The 20,728-nt window shown below is 27.6% G+C and overlaps 1 protein-coding gene across 8 annotated transcripts in view; it reads left to right on the top strand.

Moving 5' to 3' along the window:
• Positions 1-20,728, top strand: part of LOC127281722 (protein bric-a-brac 1-like) — a 379,471-nt gene that overhangs the window by 20,213 nt on the left and 338,530 nt on the right. For 6 of the 8 annotated variants that reach the window (XM_051305591.1, XM_051305593.1, XM_051305590.1 and 3 more), the window contains exon 1: positions 5,704-7,342. In XM_051305591.1, coding sequence (XP_051161548.1) covers positions 6,395-7,342 — 948 coding nt within the window. In that variant the 5' untranslated portion in view covers positions 5,704-6,394. Of the gene's footprint in view, positions 1-5,702; positions 7,343-20,728 lie in introns of those variants that run through there. The other 2 variants (XM_051305588.1, XM_051305589.1) reach the window with 2 other exon arrangements.

Raw genomic sequence — 20,728 nt, 5'->3', positions numbered from 1 at the left:
TAGTAAAAATTATTTTCCTTTTCATTTTTCAAAATTGTATTAAAGAAGTAAACAATTTTCACAGAAAAAATAACGCTGGATAAATTTTATTGCGGGTAATTTTAACTAATGCTAATTCACATAGACAATGGCTAGGATAAAATTTGTTGCAGTTAATTTTTATACCGATTTTAGGGTGAAAATTCTATTTTTTTTACTGTGTTCCATTACAATCTGTAAAATAATTTTTTTCTACCTATTTTGCAATATACGAATCTAATGACTATATAGGTCTAAAAAAGCTGATTTTGTTGAAAGTCGTCGAGGCGGGATTTATATATATATATAGCACAGTGCGGAAAATAGCGCATTTTCGTCATAGGAAATATACGAATGTGCGTATTCCTTTTTTATTATTATTTTTTTTTTGCATATATATGTATGTATGTGTGTGTGTTTACTCAACGCGAGTCATAAAAGAGAGCAATATCCTTTCATCAGTGCCCCTGTGGGCGTCGTTATATCAAGGCATATGCACTATCCAATGACTCGTTCTTCGTTTACCATCATTGTTGACGCGCGCGGTGTGCCGTTATACACACCTTTTACACTTCTAATATCGCGTTTAGCGCCGCGAGAATACAAGACTATATGTATTAAAAAAAAAAAAAAAAAAAAAAAAGAAAAAATTTCGCACGTGCGTCGAGAACATACGCGCATGTTCTTTTTTCAATATTGATGAACTGCGCGTGAAATCCATTTCTTTTTACGAGTATCTGGAATTCATATTTTTGAAATTATTCAGATTCTTATTATTCTACCGAAAATTACGAGAGGTTTTGACTTTAATATACAAATCAAAATTACTTTGTTGCGTCAAGGAAAATTTTTGTTGCGTATACCGATTGGAGTTGCCAAAATTTTGATGGTGCAACAAATGTTGATGCAACTTTGGTTATAAGATAAAATTAGTTTTTCTATATTTGGCTGCGTCAGACAGATTTTGGTTGCATTGGTAATACCAAAATTTTGTTGATGCAACTTTGGTTATATGATAAAATTTGTTTTCCTGTTCGGTTGTGTCAGCCAAAATTTTGATGGTGCAACAAATATTAATGCAACTTTGGTTAAGATAAAATTAGTTTTTCTCTATTCGGCTGCGTCAGACAGATTTTGGTTGCATTGGTAATACCAAAATTTTGTTGATGCAACTTTGGTTATACGATAAAATTAGTTTTCCTATTCGGTTGTGTCAGACAAAGTTTGGTTGTACCGATTGGTAATACCAAAATTTTGTTAAACAAAAAAATTTTGGTCGTACCAATCGAACCACTTGGCATAAACAAACTTTGGTTATAAGATAACGAAATTCCATTTTTCTTGCGTTTGGTTGCAACAAAATTTTGGTTCGGTCAATTGCGATTTTAAAAATATGGTAAATGCGCATCTAAAATTTTTGTTGTACGAATCTAATTTTAGTTCGCATAATCAAAATTTCGTTAAGGTAAAAGTTCCATTTTTTCTATTTGCATCAACAAAATTTTGGATTATTATTCACGGAGAAAAATGAATTGTACTTACAAAACCTGAAACTAAAATTTTGTTTGTCGCTACAACAAATCTTTATTGTTATAACAACTAAAAATTTGTTGTACTAACAAATTGTAGTGCTACAGATTTCAATTTGTTTTTGCTATACAAAAAATCCAATCAAAAATTAGTTTATTATTTTTGAAATTTCCAAGTCCTAAATGAAATTTCATTGAGTTGTAGAACGATTTTACCCTTTTCTTCTTCAGGAGAAATGAAAGAAGGGAGGGGGGAATTCCCAAGAAAGGAACGATAACTTATTTACTTTGGGCAATTGCTTACATGAAGTTATGGCATATTGAAACACCCTATAGAGTCACTTTATAGCTGAATTTCACTTTGATAACCGGCTAGGGGGAGTTGGGGCGACTAGGAGGTACGGATGGACTACGTCTCTTTGTACCTTAAATTTAATTACGACGGCCATCTTCGTTTTCCGTTCGAAACGTAACTTCGTTACTGAGAAACATGCCTGCCTAAGTATCGCAGGTTGTGACCATGCGATGCTTCCCAAGTACATATATATATATACCTATATAGCAAAAGACAATGTCCTGATGGTCAATACATAGTCACACGGTAATTTTATTTCTCCTTCATCGTAATTCATCCCCCCCCCTTCCTCCAACTCTCACAAATATAACCTTTGTATTTTTTTTTGCTTAAAAAAAATCAATTTCCCATCAAACATTGAATTTCGTCTTCAATACAGTGTGTCATCGTTTATATAGTAAATCAGTGGGAAAAAAAAATATATATAGAAAGAATATAAATATTTCTGAAAATTGGTTTGGAAATTTTAATGAATGTAAAAGCAATGTAAAAATAGTATACAAGAGAGCTGAATTTTTCATTTCGCTTTATTTTTTTTGCATGAAAAATATTTATTAACGAACCATTGTTCATCGTTATTATTAATAAAAATCAATGGAGGAATTTTTTTAAAAAAAGACGCGATCGTCACAAAATCTTAAAACTTGATTATTTTTACTTGTTTGAGACTATTATAATAAAAATTATTATTAAGAACTGGAATATTTGCATATCCTCCCACAAAAAAGAGATATAAAATCTTGTTAAGTCACCTATAACATGGTTATAAAAACAGCAAATTATTTGCATGTTTCAAGACTACTTTACGACTTTTATCATATGTTTTTTTTTTATTTTTTTATTAAAATTATATAAAATTATATATGTATAGAAATGAATGAATCCAGTTTTTTTTTAATATATGAAAATTAACTTGATTTTATTGTTGTCATATAAAATATAACTTAATTGGTATCCTCATTAGGAATTTAACAAATATTATAAGAATCGTTGTTTTTTCACTATAATTACAATAATATATTTTTGTCATATTATGTTTGTAATTGGACGATCTTTTACTATAATTTTACAATCTTTAAATTGCATACTTTTGGAATTTCTTATAGTTTAAATCAATTAGTTTTGCGGTAATTTTACAAATTTTACTTGCGAATATGCTTCTGAAACTAAAATGGAAATAATAATAATTTCTTTTTCATTTATCCAAACCTGAAGAATTTTGGTATTATTTTAAAAAAAATTTTTTTTCAACAATAGACAATTGTAGCTATATAATTGAATTAGTATACGCACTATAGTATAATTTTACGATTGTTATATGACTTCCTTGTAGAAGTTGTCATCTTGACAATTAGACTATCCAGGTTAAGTTTCCGGATGGTAAGCTGTTGTACTTGCACGAGAATAAATTTAATGTTTATGAACGACTTCCTCATATATATAAAGATGTTGTCATCTTGACACCTTAATCAAAATTTTCTTTTGTTGAAGCTATATGTACAATATATTTAGAATCGTTTTCGGTTTACGGAAGCAAAAAAGTCTGGTTTTGGTAACCAGAATTCTGGTTGTTTTTTGCTTGCTTACCAAAAAAAGTTGTTTAGTATAGACTTCTAGTTGTTTTAACAAAACTACTGTTTACCAAAAAATTTTATGTACTAGAATTCTGGTTGTTTTTACGAAACTTCTGCTTACCAAAAAATTTTCTGTACTAGAATTCTGGTTGTTTTTACGAAACTTCTGCTTAACAGAATAGTCTGTCAACTAGAATTCTGCTTGTTTTGACGAAACTATTGTTTACCAAAAAGTTCTGTCAATAAAATTCTGGTTCTTTTGACGAAAATATTGCTTATTAGAATTTTCTGTCAAGCAGAATTCTGGTTGTTTTAATAAGATTACTGATTGACAAACAGTTCTGTCTATTAAAATTCTGGTTGTTCTAACAAGACTACTGCTCAACAGAATAGTCTGTCAACTAGAATTCTGGTTGTTTTGACAAAAATTCTGCTAACCAGAATGTTCTGTCAAGTAGAATTCTGGTTATTTCAATAAGATTACTGATTGACAGAATGTTCTGTCAACTAAAATTCAGTTTATTGTAACAAAACTACTACTTAACAGAAAGTTCTGTCAACTAGAATTTTGGTTGTTGTATAACAAAACTACTGCTCAGCAGAAAGTTCTGCCAACTAGAATTTTTATTAGTTTAACAAGCCTTGTGCTTGCCAAAAAGTTCTGTCAACTAGAATTTCGGTTCTTTTAACAAGATTTTTTCTGCTTAAGAGAGAAGTCTGTCAACTAGAATTCTGGTTGTTTGGACGAAAATTCTGCTAACCAGAATGTTCTGTCAAGTAGAATTCTGGTTATTTCAATAAGATTACTGATTGACAGAATATTCTGTCAACTAAAATTCTGTTTATTGTACCAAAACTACTACTTAACAGAAAGTTCTGTCAACTAGAATTTTGGTTGTTGTATAACAAAACTACTGCTCAGCAGAAAGTTCTGCCAACTAGAATTTTTATTAGTTTAACAAGCCTTGTGCTTGCCAAAAAGTTCTGTCAACTAGAATTTCGGTTGTTTTAACAAGACTTTTAAGAGAGAAGTCTGTCAACTAGAATTCTGGTTGTTTGGACGAAACTACTGCTTACCAGAACGTCAAGTAGAATTCTGGTTGTTTTTACAAGACTACTGTTTACCAAAAAGTTCTGTCTGAAATTTTGTTTGTTTTAACAAGACGACTGCTTATCAGAAAAATCTGTAAACTAGAATTCTAATTGTAACAATACTGCTATACCTGAAAATTCCGTTAACTACAAATCTTCGCCAATAAATTAAAATTTCAGTTATTTCAACCAGAAAAAATACTAATATTATTTCTGGTTGGAAAAACCACTTAACCACGAAAAATTTTACCGGATTAGATACTTAGGATTGTCTATTTGTTAATACAGTAGGCTATCAAAACAAAAGAAGACATCGAATACTACTAAGACATTTTTTTCCCTGTAGTGAAAACTAATTTCGGCCTTTGTAAAAATGACTGATGATCCTAGTTGCTCCAAATCGTTCTTTATTTAAAGAAGAAGAATCCCAAAGTTAGTGCTAAATTTTACAAACAATTACCAATCAACAGATAACAAATCGAATAGAATCCTCGTTTGAAAATAATCTAAATCCAAAGTTCGTGCATCAGCAACAGTTGTCCCAATTGAAAAACCCAAAGCACCCTCTTATTCGTATTTCCTATTTCTTGGAAAAGTGTCATCTTCTTCAACACTTAATCCTCATCCATAAGGTCGTAAAGTTCCCTCAAAAAAAAAAATCTGTTTCTACATATATATATATAAGAAACGTCCGATCTTTGGAGATCGGATTTCTATTCGCATCTGCTCGATGAAGTTGAAGAGGCGGTAGGGGGCGGTCTTCGGGGGCGGGGCCTGACTCACGCTTTCAGTGTGTGTGGGGTGAGGAGGGGGTCGAGAATAGTTGATGCAGTGGGGGGTAGAACGCGTAGCTTACCCATGGGTGAGAGGGGCGCCTTAATGTGGGGGGGGACCACCGTGCCTGTATAGAAGGGGGAGGGAGGAATAGGCGAACGAGAGAGAGAATGAGAGAGAGAGAGACATCGGCGGCGGCGGCAAAGTTAGGTGGGGTGGGTTTCCTCTCGAGAGGGGCCGCTCTGGGGGTTTGGGGGCGCGCGGCGGTCGAAGAGAATGAAGGGGGAAGGGGAGGGGGGATCACTCGTGTACACTCGCCGCCACCCGCGCCAACAACCGAACGCTATCGCCCCCACGGTGCTGGATAACTGAGTGGCGCGCGGGGTCTCAGTCGCGACGCGTTCGTCACGCGGTGAACATCGTGTCTGTTACGTCTGTTCCGCGTTTCTTTCCGATTCACGTTTTACGGAATATCGCGCGTGACGTTTCTCTCTTTAGAAAAAAAAGAAAAATAAAAGTGTACGAAAATAAAACAGCATTTATTTTTTGTTGGTGTTTTTTTGATAATAGAGTGAACTTCTTATGGAGCAGATTTTAATTTTGTGAGGTTTTAGTGTTTTGTTTTGTTTTTTTTTTTTTTGGGGAAAACAGTATAGAAAACTAGTTCTCTTTGGGGGATGTATATATGAGTGTATTATGTTGACATGTGTTTCCACGTGACAACCATGAGGGTATGAATTGTGAAATTATTGTGTTTAATGGACGGACTTTTGTGGAAAGCATGGCTCTCACGTCTGCCGGCTTGACATTATAAGTGTGTGTTTGTGTGAATGTGTGTGTAATTTTTTTCGTGAGAGTGTATTTATTGGAATAATTTGAGAAAACTGAAAAAACACCCGCATGTGTTGCCCCCATTTATATGTTCCAGATGACTGATCGAGAGTGATTTAAACTTTTTTACTATTGTTTGGATATTCACACGATAACACGTGTGCGAAGAAGAAAAGCTGGAGGACTTTAATATATTTGGTGATAGTCAAATATCGGCTAAAATGGCACAACAGAGTGGCGCTGATTCACCCCAGCAATTTTGTTTAAGATGGAATAATTATCAGACAAATTTAACAAATGTTTTTGATCAATTACTGCAAAGTGAGAGTTTTGTTGATGTGACATTAGCGTGCGATGGACATTCAGTAAAGGCACACAAAATGGTCCTCTCAGCATGCAGTCCATACTTCCAGGCATTATTCTTTGATAATCCATGTCAGCATCCAATTGTCATAATGAAGGATATAAAATGGCCTGAATTAAAGGCAGCCGTTGAATTTATGTACAAGGGTGAAATAAATGTATCACAAGAACAAATTGGACCATTGCTCAAGGTCGCTGAGAGTCTTAAAATTCGAGGATTAGCTGATGTTAATAATGAACAGGAATTAATAACAAGACCAACATTGGAGGATGCAGCGTTAAATATGTTGCATCGAAAGAAACGTCGTAGAGGTTCTGGTGAAAGATCACCATCATCTGGCAATAGTCCGGATCAAAATAGTTCAGAGGATCATGATCCCGGCAGTATAATATCGGCTGAGGTCCATGGCCTTGGCTCATCATCAACGCCAAGATCACTTGGTTCGCCTAATGCTCCAACAATATCGGTGACACCTCAAATTAATTTACATGAGCTTCCGGTATCATTGTCATTGCCACCACCACCGCCACCATCAGCGAGCAGTCAAAGCTCTCACCCTGGCGTCGGTCACCACGTGCTTGGCCACGTGACTTCCGGTCCGCACGTGTCTGTGAATCATCTCAGCTCTCACGCCGCTCAGCAGCTGTCAATTCAACAAGCACAGCACGCGCAACAGCAGGCGCAACAAGCACAACAACAAGCGCAACAACAACAACAACAGAGCATTATTAATCAAACACTTGGACCAACGGATGACCTCGAGATCAAACCGGGCATAGCGGAGATGATTCGTGAGGAGGAAAGGGTAAGTCTTTAAATGATTTATTTATTACCTAATGCATAATCGGTTAACCAGAAAATGTGCTCTTAACAGATTTGTGCGCGCGCTCTTTTTTTTTTCTTTACAATTTTTCTAATATCTCAAAATTTTATTAATTTTTCTTTTAGATAAATTTTTTTAATTAGTGAGTGAAGAATTTTTGAAAATTAAATACTGTTTAAAATTATGAGTCAAAAAGTTTTGAACGTTCAAATGAACGAAATTTTTTTTCGCAACTTCTTTAAGTACGAATTTTATTACAAAATTTTGTTTTAAATATCTAAAAAGAAATTATTATTTTAATAATTGTTAAATTTATTGTTTTATTTTCACATTGACCATCATGATTTTTGATAATTTATAGATTGAAAAAAATATTTCATTCATTTGAACGTTCAGAACTTTTGGCTCATTTAAAATCACCAGTTCCTAACAAATAATGTTAAATGATAATTTGCTAAGTATTGCTGGAGTAATCAATAATTAATTTACGATTGTTAATTAATTATTAATTTAGTATGAAAATTTCTTGATTTTTGCCTTTTATCTGAACTCATTTTATCAGTCATTTTTTGAAATGTCGTTTTATTTTTTCATAATTAAATCCCTACTAATTATTAATAGATTTACTATTATAATATTATATTATTTTGCGTCCTCATAGAGAAAGTATTATATTATTATTTTTATTATATTATACTACTATTGTTTTTATTATATTCTATTATTGTTTTTATTATTATTATTATTATTATTATTATTATTATTATTATTTTTATTATTATTTTTATTATTATATCTCTTGTAGAAGTTAGAAAAGTTAGACGTATGAAATACGTTTGTGAAACTATATTACACTTTAGTGAAATTCTTTCTATTTTGTTGTTAAATATTTTATTAGTTAATGAAACTTTTTTATTTTCTATTATTTTTCTTACACGTTTTATCACGATAAAAAGTTTATAAATCGTTTTAATTACGTTTTGGTGATTTTACATGTTAAAAATTTAAAGAATTAAAATAGTTAAAAACAAATACTTAACTTTTTTGTTGAAAAGTGTTCTTGAACATAAAAAAAGAAAGAGAAAAATACACCGAAATAAAAGTCAGTCCATTGTTGCGAATAAAAAAAAATTTAGTTAAAACAAAAACCTACAATTTAACAATCGTTTCCTTACTGTCAGAAATTTTTATTTATTTACAAGTTATAATAATTTAAAGTAATAATAATTCTATAATAACTCAAGAAAAGAATAATAAATTCAAGGTATAAGAAATAATAAATTTGCTCACATTTTAAATGAAAAAAAAAAAATTTTAACTGAAAATCGTATTCTTTTTTTACAAAAAATATAAAATTGAACTAACTTTTTTTAAAAATTATTTTCTTAATAATAAACAATATTTTTAATTGAATAGTGAATAAGTAATTAATTTTTATTCGATAAGTAATAAATAATAAATTCTTGTAAATGATTTTTATTGGAAAAAATATATAATGTTATTGTTAATGAAAAATAATTAAATTGCAAGAAATTCTCAGAACTTTGTGTAGGTGTAGAATATTAAATATAAAGATAAATTTTCCATTGGAGTTGAATTGAGTTTAAAAAAAAGAAAAAAAAAAAAAGCAAATACTTTAGTTATTTATTTAACAATTCTTGTTACGAAGCAAAAAAGAGGAAATACATTTTATGGTAATTTATACTCGAGAGGAAAATAAATCATTCTGATATTTCAAACTTAAATCATATTTTCATGAATAGTATACGTAAATTAATTTAGTGACGTGATTCTTTTCTGGTTATATATATCGTGACGCGAAAGGGAATTTTATATTAAACCCATTTTTTAGGCTTATAATAATAAGAGGCGGACAAATCACTTTTTCTTCTTCTTTTTTTTTTTTCATTGAAAAATGTGATTTTTAAATTGCTTCATTAATTTTATTTTCAATACTTGTTTTATTTTATTCCTATATTGGAAGTTTTTGAATTAAATAATTAATTGAAATGTCAAATCTTTTTGATTGAAAATCAAAATTTGACAGCTGTCATTTTATGAGATTTTTAATATTTATAAAAAGAGAATTTTATATATATATTATATGTTTGATTGAAAAAGTTGTGATAAAAAAAAAAAACAAGGAAATTTGTGCTTGAAATGTTAATAATAATATTGGCACGTTGATATTAATTAAATATAAAATTAAATGTCAATACATCAATTGACATTTTATGAGAGAGAAAAAGAGAGAGAAATTGAATTTTAAAGAAAAGAAAACTAAAACCGATTGATAAACTGGTCAACTGAATATAAATATATAAGCGGAAAAAAAAATTAAAACAAAAAAAGTGGGTTTTATAAATTCAAAATTATTTCTATGTGTGTGCAATATATTTTAAAAATTAATAATGTCATAAAAAAAAAACTTAGAATTTCTTATTAAAAAATATATATTTAAATTTTATTATAATAATCTCTTTGGTTCGGGACATTTATTAAAATTGAACCAGACTTTATGTCATCGTGTGTAGATTTTTATCGAAATTTTATCTCACAATATCTGTGCTTGTGTATATCTGTGTCTTGTTTCATGATTAGATGACAAGTTTGTATATCATTATTATGACGCTGTAGTTATTGTCATTAAAATATATAAAAAAAAATATTTTTTTTTTTCGTATAAGAGCGAAGAATTTTTAATTATTTGAATTTAATTTCTTTTTAATGTCACGTCAAAAAAAAAAAAACAACATTTTTACATAATTTAATTCACGAAAGGAATTTTATTCATTCTATGATTGTAAAACAGGTTTTGAATCTTATATTATTGTTATTATTATTATTATTATTATGACGATGTAGTTTTTGCTCTTAAATTTAATGTTTGGGAAATTTCGAAGAATATCTGTGTTGTATGAATTCAGATTTTTAATTATTTGGATTTAATTTCGTTTTAAACTACAAGAGACATTGAAATGAAATTTTGTTTTGTTTCTTAATCAACAGAAAATGAAATTTTATTTTGTTTCTTAATCAACAGAAAATGAAATTTTATTTTTGATTTAGTGTCTTTTTCTTCTTATTTTTTCTATTAGTTTTTTTTTTTTTGATTTAATTTGCACCCAGAGAAATGATTTATTTGAATCAAATAAAATATATATTTGAATTAAATAAACAAATATTTGTCTCAGAGCCTAGTAACTTATTTATTTGGCGTAAATAAAAATTTTATTTGTCATAAATAAATTTTTCTTTGGCTCAAATAAATTTTTTATTTAAATGAAATAAAATATATTTGCAACAAATAAATGAGTTAGTAGGCTCGGAGACAAATATACCATTTCTCTGAGTGTGGTTTTAATTATTCGTTCAATTTTTTCGTTGTTGTATTTCATATAGTTTTTAGTTGGAATTTTTTTTTTTTTTATTTATTTAATTTTATTCCATTTTGCCATATTCTAAATTGCAAATTGTCGCACAATAGTTTTTTATTTATCGACTTATTGACACGAAAAGTTCATTATTAAGACTATTTTTGCATTTTTAATTGATTTTCAAATATGTCAAAAGTGAATTGATAAAACTTTGTACTTCCTTTAAATGAAATGTTTTCATATAGCAAAATTTCCACATTTCTTTGGATTTATTTGTAACTGTAGATCTATGGAATGTATAATTTGGTGTCCATTGACCTTCCTAGGTCAGTTGATTATAAACAAGTTTTTGCTCGTTGATGACTAGTTCTTCATTAGCATTCCAATGACCTTCAGTTTTTCCGGATAGTCCATTCCACCTTCAACTAATATATAGAATATATGAAAGGTATCATTTTTGTTTCCAATCGGGAGAATTCTTATCATAATAATTTATTCAATTATTTTATTTTTCGCCAAAATTAATAATTTTTATAAAATATTAAATATTATTTTGTTTCTTTGCTTTTGTTTGTATTTGTTTAATTGTTGACTCTTTGAGATAAAATTTTTATTTTTTTTGAAAAAAAGAAAAGATTTTGATATAAAAAAACGATTAATTTAGTGAAATTAATTAAGATTTAAATGAAATATGTTTTAATATTTTTTTTTTTTTCTTAATCACCGCCACAAATCTAATATTGATCCTCAAATATAAATTTGCAGATAATATCGAAGTGTGATATAGAAGTACCTTAAAAGTTATATTTTATCGTTTTTTCATATATAATATTCTCGCGATATATATATATATATATTAGTAGCCTGAAGCGAATGATAAAAATCTGCCAAATGACTCATTCACTAATTGTATATCTAAAATCGTAAAATTCCTCATGTTATAATATCGAAGCATTAATCAAAAAAAAAAAAAAAAAAAAAAAAAAAATTATGTTTCTCCGTGATGTCGATTTCCGGGCGTCAAATAGATAATGCGCAAATTTTGTTCGGAATTTATAATTTCCTATACGCGAATTTTGAAATAAAAATTCTATTATCTTTTCTACGTGATATATTTTTCGTGGATATTTATTAATTAAAATTAGAAATTTTTGGCGGTTTTTTTTTGGGGGGGGGGGATTTCAATAAAGATTCAAAGCGCATTTTCGGAATATCCTTAAGTTTAAACGACTGTTAAGTCTGGTTAACCGATAAGCTCTCCGACCGCGAAACATAATTGGTCAACCGCAAATTTCACCGCTGTTTAAAACTTAATCGAGAGTCGCTATATGGCAAATTTAGGATCAAAAGGCAATGAAATGATAACCGTCATTTTCATCTTTCTCAGCGGGGAGTAAAAATATTATTTCAATTTGATTCTAATTTATAAATTTTTTTTTTTATAGAAAGAGAAAAAAAAATTTCTATATTCATTGTAAAATAGTTTCTTGAATTTTTCTATTTGAAAAAAAAATAAAAGTCATTGACGTATGTTTTTTTTTGCAAAAAAAAAAGTGATAGAATATTTTTTAAGATTTCGTGACGTAATTATTGCTCCTATAAATACGAATTTAATATACTAACGTAATATATATATATATATAGCGTTTTTAAATATAAGAGAGGCGTGTTCCTGTAAAATTCCATTACGTGTTTAACTCATCGTTTAGGCTCCATGTTAAAACAAAGATTTGCCGTGAGCTAATTTGATTTCTTATCTCATTTTTTAAATCTTGCAACATATTTGCAGTTTGTTTATTTTATCTATTTTAAAAAAATGAACTTTTAGATAATTTTTTTTTTTATTTTTTAGAAATGAAAATGCAAAGAAAAAATTTATTTGCTTTAAAAAATATCAAAATGAATATAATTTACATGTACCAAATAATTTTTGATTTCAATTAAAATAAATCATATTTGAACCAATAATTTCTATTTTTAAATAATAATAATTTTTTTTATTAATAATTTTTAAATAGAAAAATATTTATTCTACTAAATCATTGATTATAAACGTTATGAACTTCACCGACGTTAATTTCTGTAATTGAAACAAATACTATTTAATTGACCCAAATAATACACTGAAAAAAAAAATTTATTTGATTCAAATACTCGATTACTTGACTATTATCAAATAAATATTTATTTGTATCAGGTAAATATTTATTTGTATCAAGTAAATATTTATTTGTATCAAGTAAATATTTATTTGTATCAAGTAAATATTTATTTGTATCAAGTAAATATTTATTTGTATCAAGTAAATATTTATTTGTATCAAATAATTATTATGTGAGTTAATTTGTTTCAAATACAGAAATTATTGGTTCAAATACAATTTATTTAATTTAATAATTTGGTTCAAGTAAATATTTATTTGATAATAGTCAACACTCAGAAAAAAGATATGTTTGAACCAAATGTACAATTTTTTTTTATTTACCAAATTTTTTGGTTAGTTCAAACAAAATTTGTTTAATTCAAATAAATATTTATTTAACCTAAATAACTGTTTGGTTTATTTTAATAAATTTTGTGAACAAAGAAAAAAATTTGATTGAGCTAAATAAACGTTTGGGTTTATGCAACCAAATGTTTGGTTAACTGCGTATATCAATGCATTTATTTTGTTGATTTAACCAAAATTTGGTTGCTTCAAACGAATTTTTTTCTGAGTGAAGTAATTGAGTATTTGAATCAAATAAATTTTTTTTTTTTTCATAATTATTGAATCAAATAAATTTTCTTTTTTTTCATAATTATTGAATACAAATAAAATTTTATAATAGTCAAGTAAACGATTATTTGAATCAAGTGTAAATTTTGAGTTCCAAAGAGATTTTTTTTTTTTTTGTCCGCATTCAAGGGTCATTTACTTTAATCATTCTAATGTATAAAAAAATTATTCCTGTTAATTGCACCTGTTTTTTTTTTCTCTATTGTCCGCGACGTTCAATTTTCCAACATTTTTGTCGTCGTATATCGCAAAGAGAGAACCTGTGATCGATCTCGATGAGGTTGGTGCGAATAAAACTGAAAGGCACTCGTATATATATATATATATACGGAGAGGCAGAGAAAAAAGTGAGTGAGAGAAAATAAAAAGTGTATACGAGAGTTAGAGAGCGAGGAAAAGAGTTTTGGACGTGCGCGTTTGAAAAAAATTTAATCTTCTTTCGCATTATCCTTTTTTTTTTGGCAATAACGGCTTTAACTCGGTTCTCGTATTGCCCCCCCCCACCCCCCCTCTTTGTGACAGGAACCGAAGAGTTTAGATGAGGCCATTGGTCGAATTCAAAAAGGGGAAACAAGGGTGTTTCCCGAGGATAGAGAAAAAAGTCGCGAAACAGTAAATTGTGATTTGTAGTAACCGAGAGCCATTCATCCTGATACAGCGGATGTGAGTACATATTTTCTTCGTTTCGTTTAAATTAGTGTTGTTTGTTTTTTTTTTCTTTGTTTTTTTCCTCTGTTGTACTCTGATTGTATTTTTACGTATATTCATATATCCACTGCGTCTATGATGAAAATTCCACAGTCATGTGTGCATATATATATATATATATATATATATATATATATATTAGTAGAACGTAAACTAAATGATGGTTTTATATATATATATATACGAGTCGCGCGATTCACTTGATCCGATGCGATGTCAAGCGTTTCTGGGGGGAGAGAGAAAAAGAGAGGGAAAGAGAGAGAAAGAGAGAGAGAGAAATAAAAAGAGAGAGGATCGGTTATGACAGAGTGAGGAAAAGTGTGTTTCTAGAGGGGAAAAAAAAAAGAGAGAGAGGGGGAGGAGGTTTGAGATCGCACAATCCATACGGGACGTTATATCGTATCGATTCCACGTTGATCAAGCTAACGTAACGCGGCACGTAAGCGATATATCTTTCGACGATGCTCACAGCGGTGCACGCCCAAATTGAAAAGTTTGATGTATTAAAATGTGAGCTCTGACTTTATTTCTTTTTATTTTTTTTTTCGGTGGCACCAATTCTTTCTTTATGTCATTTTTCTCCTCTTTTTTTTTCATATATATATATAAATATTCAACATCTAAAGATTCTCTTCTTTGAAATTATTTCGAATTTTATTTATATTTGTGAGACTTGATGTGTTGGCAGACATTGATTTTGTATATATGAAAAAATTCGCCCCCGGCGCAAAAGAAGAGACCCCGCGAGGGATAGAGAGAGAGAGAGAGAGAGAGAGAGAGAGAGAGAGAGAGAGAGAGAGAGAGAGAGAGAGAGAGAGAGAGGAGAAACGATTGGAAATATATTTTTATTGATATAAAAAAGGGAAAAAAATTTTTTAGAAGATATTTAGAAAGATTTATTTCTAATTTTAGTTATTCACTTTTTTTCGAATTATGACAAATTAAAGAATCGTATAAAAAAATTTATATCTGAAATAGCGAAACATTTAACTGAAACAAGTAAGTTTCCTACCATATAGTGAAACGTTTCGCTGTTTCAGGTAAATATTTTTTCCCTGCGTTTAGTATATTACGGTTCTTGAATTTAATATTCAAAAATTTTTTTTTTTTATCTAAAACAGCGAAATATTTCTAATAACGAAAACTTTTGCTGTTCCAGTAAAACTTATCGCTATTCCAGATAAAAAAAAAATTTTTTTTCGTTTTCGTTTGCGAAAAAAAATAATTGTAAAAGTAAAGAATATGTTTCTTAATTTTACACCCAGAGAAATGATTTATTTGAACCAAATAAAATCAATTTGAATTAAATAAACGTATATTTGTCTCAGAGCCTACTAACTTATTTATTTGGCGTAAATAAAAATTTTATTTGTCAGAAATAAATTTTTCTATGGCTCAAATAAATTTTTTATTTCAATGAAATGAAATATATTTGCAACAAATAAATAAGTTAGTAGGCTTTGAGACAAATATACCATTTTTCTGAGTGTAGAATAAAATTTTTTCTGAAAAATTTAGTTCCACTTGAAAGATCGATATTGAATCAAGACACAATAAGAGTTACGCACCTTTTCCCTCTAATCGATTCGCATATATATATATATTATGACATATATATATAAAGTATATAGAAGTGGACGACCCTTGCTGTTAACTTTTATACGAGCTTTGTCACTTTTCATCATACAGTTTAAGAAAAAATAAATTGTGAATTATCATTTTTCTTCACCTCTTGTATATATATATATATATATATATATATATATATATATATATATATATATATATATATATATATATGTTTGCCCCGTGCGCGCACGATTATAAAAGTTAACACATGCCAGAAACAAATATTATTCCATCACAATTTTACACAAAATTCACATCTGTACAAACTATATTCTTCTTTCTTTACAGTTTGGCAAGAAATTTATAATGCACATTCTTAAGTAAACACAAAAACGCCCCAGTGAGGCTAACCAATTTTATTCTAAATATTATTTCTTTCTCCTCTATTAATTTACGATGATATAAATGTTTATCCGCCACACATTAAAATAACAATCTGCTACCAATGTTTATTCATTGAAAAAAAATTAGTATCATTTTTTTTTTTTTGTTATATTTTAATCGAAATTAAACTTGTGTAACAAATATTCAATTTTTTAATATATTTAAATAATATTAAAAAAAATAATAATATAATAATAATATAATAATAATATAATAATAATAATAATAATAATAATATTAATAATAGTATAAATAATATAATTTTTTTCCTTAAATTTTATATATTTATTTTAATGAATAAAAAAAATCCTGTTTTTTTTTCTTGAGATGTAATTTTATACGAAACAGTCAATAATATAAATTATTATCATTGATAAAAAAAGGAGGAGGTGGGTGAATCTTTTTTAAAATGGTTTTTTAGGACCGCAATTTCGATTAGTGTGCAACGCGGAATATTATTATAATATTGGTATATACGCGTCTCTTCGTCTCTCTCGCGAGTCTATTTTAATAAGAGTCGGCTTAGCCGCGCGCGTAATGGCATGTATTTTAAATATTTCGAAAATTGCCTTCCTAGGAAATTCCGTATAATGGCAATACTTGGAATATAATCCTGGGGTAACCGCGAAACCGGACTAACATATAGGCGCGCGGAACGCTTAAATTTTTGCGCCTCCCACCTTTATACACACACAACCCCCCAATTTTCTTTTAAAATCTTCGCCTATATATATATATATATATATATATATATATGTAAATAGGCGCCTCTAAATTTAAATCAATGAAATTTTTTTAAAATAATTTTTAGTTATTTTTTTTACTAAAACTTTAGTTATATTAATTAAAAGTAATGAAAACTTTAGTAGTTTAATGAAATAGTAATATTTTACTAAAAAATAGTGGAAATTTTTACTAATTTTTAGTCATTTTTTTACTAAAAGTTTAGTAAAAGAACTTTTAGTAAAAAATACTACTAAACCAAATAGTAATATTTTGCTAAAATTTAGTTTTAAAACTTGATAAAAATTTCTACTTATTTTTTTTTTTAGTAATTTTTCATTAAAATATTAGGAAAAGAACTTTTAGTAAAAAATAGTACTAAGTCAAATAGTGCTAATAGTGCTAATAATTCTAAAATTTGATAAAAATTTCTACTAATTTTTTTTTTTAGTAATTTTTCATTAAATTATTAGTAAAAGAACTTTTAGTAAAAAAAAAATATTACTACATATATTAGTAATATTTTACTAAAAAAAATTAGTGGAAATTTCTATTAATTTTTAGTCATTTTTTTACTAAAAGTTGAGTAAAAGAACTTTTAGTAAAAAATACTACTGAACCAAATAGTAATATTTTGCTAAAATTTAGTTTTAAAACTTGATAAAAATTTCTACTTATTTTTTTTAGTAATTTTTCATTAAAATATTAGGAAAAGAACTTTTAGTAAAAAATAGTACTAAGTCAAATAGTGCTAATAGTGCTAATAGTTCTAAAATTTGGTAAAATTTCTACTAACTTTTTTTTAGTAATTTTTCATTAAATTATTAGTAAAAGAACTTTTAGTAAAAAAAAATATTACTATACTATTAGTAATATTTTACTAAAAAATAGTGTGAATTTTTACTAATTTTTAGTCATTTTTTTACTAAAAGTTTAGTAAAAGAACTTTTAGTAAAAAATACTACTAAACCAAATAGTAATATTTTGCTAAAATTTAGTTTTAAAACTTGATAAAAATTTCTACTTATTTTTTTTTTTAGTAATTTTTCATTAAATTATTAGTAAAAGTACTTTTAGTAAAAAATACTACTAAACCAAATAGTATTATTTTGCTAAAATTTAGTTTTAAAACTTGATACAAATTCCTACTTATTTTTTTCGTAATTTTTCATTAAAATATTAGGAAAAGAACTTTTAGTAAAAAAATAGTACTAAGTCAAATAGTGCTAATAGTACTAAAATTTGGTAAAAATTTCTACTATTTTTTTTTTTTTTTAGTAATTTTTCATTACATTATTAGTAAAAGAACTTTTAGTAAAAAAAAATATTACTACATATATTAGTAATATTTTACTAAAAAAAAATTAGTGGAAATTTCTATTATTTTGATTAGATTTTTTAATAATAATTAATTAATTATGAACGAATTTTCACTAATTAAAATTTAGAGATTATATATGAAATATTCCTTTTTTTATCACCGCAGTTTTGTACCACCGTTGCCATTTTACCCCTCATCTTTTATATAAATTCACAATGTCACAATTCTCTATTCGCGGATTATTAACCTTCTAAGACTAGTGCACTTCCGTCTTTTGTCTTGCATTATAAATTTATTAAATATTCAAGACGACAAGAAGCTATATATATATTAACTTATAGTTGCGACTATGACTTTATGTTTATAAAAATTTTACTATTTAATAAAAAAAAAATCTATTAACAATAAAAAGAATAATTAATTATAAATAAAAACAATCATTAATTATAAATAAAAACAATAACAAAAAATAAAAAATAGGAATAAAAATAATAATAATAAATAAGATAAATAAATAATAAATAAAATTGCAGAGATGATGAAACGTATTATTTTGTTGCTCGCGCTCAAATTCCTAGTTAGCTTCTGATCCTTGAAATTCGCGCCGTATTCGGTTCTCTTTTTCTCTTCTTCTCTCTCTCTCTCACTTTCTCTCCTCATTCGTTTTATGCGTCGAAAACTCCGATGAGAAATAGACTCTTATTTCGAAAGAATTTCGAGGGACTCTTAATTGTTTTTAATACAAGAAATTATTAGGGGCAAAATTATAGTCTGGTTGGATATATTTTTTTCGAAGCATATATATATTTACTGGTATGGTTTTTTGAGATTCAAATCTCCGTTTCATAAAAATCTTTTAAACTATTTGAAATTAGATGTTTTAGCGTTCCAAAAACAGAATTGACTCTCTTATTATTATTTAACATCTCTCTCTCTCTTTCTCTCTCTCTGAACATTTAAATTATCTCCTAGTTTGAGAAAGGCATTTTTGAAAATTGCCCCCGTTATTTTATTGACTTCAATTTTAAAGACTCATGGGGGAAAAATGTATTTTCTTTTTGTCTTTTTTATAAACGATTTCGAGGGAATTATTTAATTGGATATAAATAATAACTAGTTTTAGAGATGTGGCTCAAGTTTTATGTCTTTTTTTTTTGGTTATGAAGATTACATTCTTTTTTCATATATATAATTATGATAATTCAAATCATTGTTTTAAAAATTAATTTCTTTGAATTAAAAATAATATAAAATATTTTACTAGACATAATAAATGAAAAATAATAGTACAAAATAATATATAATATAAATAATTTTAATAGTAATTTATTGGGTAAAAAAAAATGAAAAATTTTAATTTAATTGATGTGTTAAATTTACAAGATCTGATATATTGAATTTGTTATTTGAACGCGAAAGAATGTGGGAAAATTTGTATCCTTTTGTTGATTTTTTTTTCTGTACGAAATCATCCAGTGGGAATTTTTCAATAGACTTATCGGATTTTCTTTTGACAAATCCCTGCGCGGTAGTGAGCCGACGATGAAAGATGCAGACGCGCGCTATCGTTGGAAAGCGTCGGCGGCGCAGCGAATCGTGAAACATTCAGTAAACGGCAGTCAAAAGACCTTGTTCTCGAGGAATATTTTTTTGTCACCTCCCTCCCCCCCCCCCAACGACAAAAATTTCATAGTTATGTAACCGCACTTAAAACATCGTCACTTAACTTTTACTTCTTTTCTTTTCTCTCCAGAATTTTTATTTCTCTAATAATTAATTGCCAAAGTGTCATATAAATGTAATTTTGATTATTTCATTACAATTTTTTTTTCTTATTACGTTGAAGAAAAAAAATTTATTTGATTCAAATATAATTGGTTCCATTTATTTGAGAAGTAAATCAAAATTTATTTGAAGCAAATAAAAATTTATTTGAATCAAATAAAAATATATTTGTCTCAAATCCTAATAATTTTTTGTTTCAAATAAAAAATTTAATTTAGAAGAAATACAAAAATTTTGTAACGTCCCGTGTATAATTCAAGTATATAAATGTTTAAATAAGATTAGTTTAGATAAAATTAGAATTATAAGTGTTTCCCACACTTCGTCGCTGTTTTGAACATTTATTTCAAAACTATCTACAAGCGTAAATAATCTTAAATTAAATAAAAGATACCAGAATGTTCTCTTCAAGAAAACAATTATTTCTAAAACGTCTAAAATTCTCAAAACCTTAAGCTCAAAATCAACAGTTCCGAAAATTAAAATAGAGAAGAATTGTATTTTGAAGATATCATTCTGATATCTCCTGTAAATAAAGTCAGCATAGTTGAATAATCTAGCGTAACTATCTAAATATCCCGAGCACCGATGCACTCTTGCAAACAACAAAACCTAACTATTTTTTATGTAAAGTATGAGAATGAGTGATTTAATTATAAATA

The sequence above is a fragment of the Leptopilina boulardi genome, unplaced genomic scaffold, assembly GCF_019393585.1.
Source record: "Leptopilina boulardi isolate dan_hultmark-lab unplaced genomic scaffold, ZJU_Lbou_2.1 LbouV2_278, whole genome shotgun sequence".
Lineage (NCBI taxonomy): Eukaryota > Metazoa > Arthropoda > Insecta > Hymenoptera > Figitidae > Leptopilina > Leptopilina boulardi.
This window is presented reverse-complemented; position numbering and strand designations above follow the sequence as displayed.